The sequence below is a fragment of the Micropterus dolomieu genome, unplaced genomic scaffold (genome assembly GCF_021292245.1).
Source record: "Micropterus dolomieu isolate WLL.071019.BEF.003 ecotype Adirondacks unplaced genomic scaffold, ASM2129224v1 contig_9762, whole genome shotgun sequence".
In the NCBI taxonomy this organism is placed as follows: domain Eukaryota; kingdom Metazoa; phylum Chordata; class Actinopteri; order Centrarchiformes; family Centrarchidae; genus Micropterus; species Micropterus dolomieu.
This window is the reverse complement of record NW_025738748.1, coordinates 1-6,305: the sequence shown is the minus strand read 5'-3', so window position 1 is coordinate 6,305 and position 6,305 is coordinate 1. Positions and strand designations below refer to the sequence as shown.

The window sequence follows — 6,305 nt, the reverse complement described above, 5'->3', positions numbered from 1 at the left end:
GGGGCCCATAAACATTATTCTTAAGAGATCCTCCTCTCAGGACCATGAATCTATGACAGTATCTCCTTCAGTCCAATACCTTTTTGTATTGTGGCGTGTAATGAAATTTGCAGCCTTTAATCTTGTGTAAGTGGGTGGAGATGTCAGTTTAGATAAAAACCGACTCAAGACCTTAAAGTAATTATAATAATATTGACATCTATTAAATCTGTATGTTTAAAAGCTTATAATTTAGATTTTGTTTGATGTTAACAAGAAAATAAGGAAAAAACTACTGAATAATCTCTAGTAATAACTGTATCGGACTCTCTCCAGGCATGGAAGAGGCGTTGGTTCGTGTTGCGAAGCGGTCGGCTGACTGGTGAGCCAGATGTCCTGCAATACTACAAGAACCAGCAGTCCCGCCGGCCAATCAGAACTATTAATCTGAACTTATGTGAACAGGTAAACCGACAGACACAGGACGGTCTGACATCATGTTGGAGAACTACTGAATGTCAGTGGAAGTCCGGCCGCTGGGTGTTATGAGCCAAAATGTATTATTTTTATGATTTTAGTATTGATTTAATACTTCTATAAACATTTAATTTCATTAATTGATGACCAAAAGAAATCTGAAACGAATTGGGCATGTTTAAGTTTAAATATAATATAATATTTAGTATTGTGTATTTGTTTTCTTTTTTGTTATTTCAATATTCAGTTTGATAAAATGTTGATTTATTTTGTATCTATATGTTTTTTTTTTCTTCATGTAATTATTCTACTGTATTTATTTATGGATAAGCACTGCACTTCACCAAACTCAAGTTAATATGTGGAGAGATTATCACTGTGTGGTGCAGATGCTTGCAGTTTAAGGTTGACTCAATTTTCTGGGTTTAATGCTAACTCAATGCTTCAACATTTAAAAATTATATATAATTGAATTGTCTTTAGTGTTAAGCTCGAGTTTTATGGGGTTTTCATTGTATTTTTTTAGTAATTTCTGTTAAAAGGAAAACGTTTCTGCCTCTTGTCCCTCTCTGTATCCTCTCTCCCTCAGGTGGATGCTGGCCTGACATTCACAAAGAAGGAGCTGGAGAGCAGCTTTGTGTTCGACCTGAGGACGGAGGAGAGGACCTGGTACCTGGTGGCTGAGTCTGAAGAGGACATGAACCGCTGGGTGTCCTCCATCTGCCTGCTCTGTGGCTTCAACCCGACCGATGACGGTAAGACGGAGAGAGGGAGGGAATCAAAATATTCCTTGCACCTTTCTTGTTTTGCATTTGAAAAGGATAGATATGTGTGTGGGTTGTGTCTGAGCCAGTGTGAAAACTAGTGGGAGGAGAGAGAACATGCAGAGATAAATCCTCGGGATTGTGTGTGTCGGTGACTCAGATGTGTATATGGTAAATGTTTTAAAATATCATAAAATATGGTATTATATATATAAGCTTAACCCTGTACAGTAATTTTAACTTTGTCTTCTTTTTGTTATAATAGCTAAGACTTTAATACCCATGGTGATTCATTCTGTATTCAGGCTTATAAGTCATGTTTTTGTAACTTTTTGACTCACAATCTCGACCTAAAGAATAAGATCAATTGGCCAATAGGAGGACTCAGAGTCAAAGGTTACACAATACAGGGGTTTGTACCTCCAGGCCCCATCATGTCAAAGATCAACTTTTGACAGCATGTGTAACACTATGAGGCATTTGTTGGAGCCCAACACATTTTTATTGTACTTTCGCTGATATACATCTTTTCCCATAACGGTAGCCAGCTGGCTGTGCAGTGAGTAAACCTCACTCCCCAACGCCTTAAAGGTTCACTGTGTAAGTTTTAGTGGCATCTAGTGCTGAGGATTGCTGAATTGCAACCAAGGACTCACTCACCGCTCACCCCTCCCTTTGCAAGAGTGTAGATGAAGCTACGGTGGCTGACAAGCAGTGCAACATGGCGACTTCCATGTAAAGGGACCTACTGTGTATGCAGATAGAAATGACTCATTCTAAAGTATTAAAAACATAACGGTTCATTATGTAAGGTCTTTTTATACACCACTTAAAACATAGTTATGTTTATTATATTGCATTTCTGTCAAAAGATCTTCTTAAATATTACACACTAGACTTTTAAGAGATTTACTAGCAACAGATGCTCGTGCCCATGGGTTTTAACCTCCTTGTTAGTGCGTCCGACTTCCTATTCCCGAGGTCACAAGTTTGAGTCCAGACGGTACTACAAACCTCGGGGCCAGTTACACTGGGAATTCATATTTGAAGTAAATTAGACATATCCCATAATGTAAAAGCTAAACTAAAAATGTATTTATATTAAAACAAGTCAAACTGCAGGATTTGTTTAAGAGGGTTTATTCACACCAGTTTAGCGTTGAATGCCTTCACTCAATGGCCACTTTATTATGTACACATGTAAAATCTAATGCAACAGTTCAGCCACTGACTCCACCTTTACAAAGATAATAATTTTTAGTTTTGATTGACATTGTCAGAAAGGTTTTGATTTAATATTATATTGAGAGATTTTCTAATGTTTCTAGCAGATGTTCTAACTGTTAATTTATCAGATTTCGTCTGCGCTGGAGCTTCAAAAGATCCATGTTGATAGGTTGAGCTTTAAAGAAAATAGTTCAGATACTCCAATGCCCTGCAGGCAGATGCGCGAACTTAGAAGAATTTCTCATAACTTCTTCATAACTCCATTAGCATTCTTCATAACTTCATTCCTGCTAGGAGTTATTGTTATTAGATCTCTCATTTAAGTGGCTTTCTTTCTACAGTTCCACAGAGACCTCCTGTCTCTGGCTCGTCCTCCACTACAGCGTCCACCCCAACCAGAGGCAATGCCGCCATAACAGGGTCAGTCCAACCCCCATATGATGCGGTGAGTGTGGAAAGCCTGGGGAATGATGGCGCTGCAGAAGATTACCTGTGGTTGTCACACTGCCAGAGTCACATCAGGTAAACACACATCATGTCATGGAGACATGACATGGCTTAGTCATCATGTACAGAAAAAAATAAAATCTTATTTGTTTTGCTCAGCTTTTCACAAATGAGCAAATGCAAAGTGAAATTATTTGGTGAGTTTAAGGTATATAGACCTCAATTATAGGTCCCCAAAATGCCACGCTTCGCTGTAGCATTCAGAACCAAAACAGAGAGCCATATTTCTTTACAAACTGTAAACTTCATTTAAAATCAGTTACTAAAACAAGCAAAACAAATAATAACACAATGATAATAGTAAACAGTAAATTATGAGTCATGTGAGTGTTGGCATCCATTTGAGTAAAGCTTTTACCATCAAGTAAAGTAAGCATAATAACATAAATGACCCCAAAATACATACAGTACATGCACAAATTCAACTTTTCCACTCTGGTTCAGACTAAAGACAATCAGCTGAAGTTAAATCAACTAGGCTGATAGTTAGAGTTACAGGTTCAGACTTGTTGAATCTCAGAACAGGATTAGGGGTTTATCTTGGATCACACCCATGGATTTAAAAAAAACAAAAAAAACAAAAAAAACTCACACAAAGCAATAAAACCTCCTTATTTGGACAAGTTTGAATCTAATGCCAGATAGTTTTGGTTGTCATTTGCTGAGATCTGGTGATTTGACTGGAGCTCACCTGGAGCTCTTTGATTTGAAGCACACAGAAACTGAATTCGAACCTTTTAAAAATCGTCACACAGTTACTCATAATTCCTGACTTAACGCTCTCATTTTGTATCTCTGTGTCCAGACCTCCTTCAGGTTCCTCCACCTCTCTTGAAACCGACTACAACGACAACCTCTACCCTCCTCCCTCTTACACGTCCTCCTCTTCTTCTTCTTCCTCCTCTCCTTCCCTCCTTCCCAACGGCCTCCCAAATCCGTCTTCCTCCTCTTCCTCCATCTATAGGACAGCCCTGTGGACAGTTGCCACCATGACAAGCCCTTTAAGCCAGTCTCTGGATGCCAGCATGACCTCTGACCTCCAGAAACGAGCTGGCAGAGCTCGTTGTCACCCATCTCCTCATCCCAGGAAGCACTCCCTGGATTTCCACCTACGGCCTGTGGAGATATCTCTGAGTGATGAGACACACTCCACCGTGCAGCCAAATACGCACTCACACACCACTAGTGCTTACCAAATCCCCCGCCCAGCAACAGCCGTGCAACCACGACCCACTCGCCGCCCATCCTCTACCCCCAGTGTGGACTCCCTAACCCAGGCGGAGCTCCACGCCCCCACCAGGACTCCTCCTCCACGCCCGCCGAAGCCCCCAAATATCGCAGCCCAGGGAGAGAGCTCGCCCATGGGCATGCTCCCTCGATCCAGCTCAGAGTCAGAGAGGAGGGACGGATGTGTGGAGGGACGGGGAGGAGGTATGCCGAGGAGTAACACTGTCACTGCGCCAGGACGCACACAGACAGGTAAGAAGTGAACAGTCTGTCCTGACTTAATTAACAGCCTGGTTTTAAAATATATTTAATATGTCTATTCGCAGAGAGATGATCAATATCACTCTTAAGTCAGTCCACCCAGCCAAGAAATATTCCGGCACATGACCTGTAAATCCACAATGTGTCATTTGTACACCATTTTTTGTACCGTGTTTATTAGTGAGCTTTGAATGTGCTTGTAGGCGCATTAATCAGTGGAAATAAATAATGCTCCTAATTCCCGGTGGGCGTGAAATCCCTGTAGGAAGCAGGATCGCCACTACTAGCCGGCAGAGAGTTTTAAACGTGGTTCCTCAGAGGAGATCAGAGAGCACTGTGGTTATAAAGCTGCTTTATTGTGCAGAACCGGCAGTGTTGAGGGATTATATCCTTACAGCTGAAACAATTTGTGCCTGTTTGCACCATAATTTGATTAGCATTAGTTTAATTCATAAGACGAGACCTTTGCCCCACAACAGATTTTTTTCAACCAGACCTCTGTTTATATTCATACATGCTCAGACTTGATGCTTTGTTATCTGCTGTCCCTGTCCATTTTTACCTTCATATGTGGTCAAGATCTGTTTCCACTCTGCAGAAGATGTCTTAAAGCTGAACAAATGTTCTGTCAAAAAGTTACATGTGATTTTTACATTGTACTCGTCATGGACCGTGGAACACATTTCAACTTGGTCGGGCCCACTCGCAATACCACCACCCAAAACGCACACACAAAACACCAGCATCCTCTTGATCACACAACTGATTTGCGTCACAACACAAGCCAAAACGATTTTTAGACATCAGAATGCATTGCTTGCTCATGGGCTGTGGTCCCTGAGCATGATAATTGTGGCTGCCTGCCATAGACCTTTTATAGTTAAAAATCGCCTACAGATTTTTTTTTCTGACGTTCAAGCACACACGCCCCAGATTTATTTCCACTTGCGATCGTTATATTACAGCTAACACAATATTAACAGAATAAAATTAGTTAAAAAAGAAACGTTAAACTCACCCCTGCTCTTAATATTCGTAGGCTATCTATGTCGTCTGTCTGTCATTATGCTGTATGAAGTCCCTGGCTATCCTCAAAGCATCCACTGTGGTCAAAAAATCCCCTGTGTGTGTGTGTGGGCACACATCAAGCTATTTAGTCTTCTCTGGGTCATGGGCCTGGGTCAATGACAGCGACAAAACAGGCAGAGTGGCCAGTTTCAGCTGGAGCCAAGGCAGATGAACACCGAATGGAGACTTTGCTGGCTGAATGAGACGCACCAGACACAGTGGCACGTTGGGGCAACCGAGGCAGTAGCAAAACAGAAATCCTGGTCATCGGGTCCCAGCAGATGGCAAATACTGCCATCTGCCATCTGCTGGTTCCCTAGTAAATCACATTAAGCCTGTGGCAAAGAACCTTGGTGTCTGGTTTGAATTTTTTTTTAAATTTCGAGCAGCACACCACAAAATTTGTTCAATCATGTTTTTATCAACTTAGAAATATAGCATAAATTCGATCTATGTTAACTTTTTAGGATACCAAGACCATTTTACACACCTTCATCTCATCACGCCTGGATTATTGCAACAGCCTTTTCACCTGTTTAACCCAAAAATCTATTGATCGACTCCAGACTGTCCAGAACTCAGCTGCCAGGCTTTTAACCAGAACAAAGAAATATGACCACATTATTCCTATTTTAGCTTCATTACACTGACTCCCAGTATGTTTTAGAATTGACTTTAAAATTCTATTGATCACTTTTAAAGCTCTTCATGGCCTCTCGCCTTGTTATATTTCTGACCTTTTAGTCCCATACACACCAGCACGTACCTCGAGATCCTCGGGCAGAGGTCTGTTGT

At 41.2% G+C, this 6,305-nt stretch overlaps 1 protein-coding gene across 1 annotated transcript; it reads left to right on the top strand.

The window, feature by feature from the left end:
* Nucleotides 1-315: 315 nt before the first annotated feature.
* LOC123965464 (GRB2-associated-binding protein 1-like) lies at nucleotides 316-4,489 on the top strand (the record flags this gene model as incomplete). The annotated part of the gene is made up of 4 exons (XM_046041986.1): nucleotides 316-444; nucleotides 1,046-1,211; nucleotides 2,789-2,969; nucleotides 3,760-4,489. Coding segments are annotated over 4 exons (1,161 nt in total), but the record flags the coding sequence as incomplete, so codon positions are not given.
* Nucleotides 4,490-6,305: the final 1,816 nt, after the last annotated feature.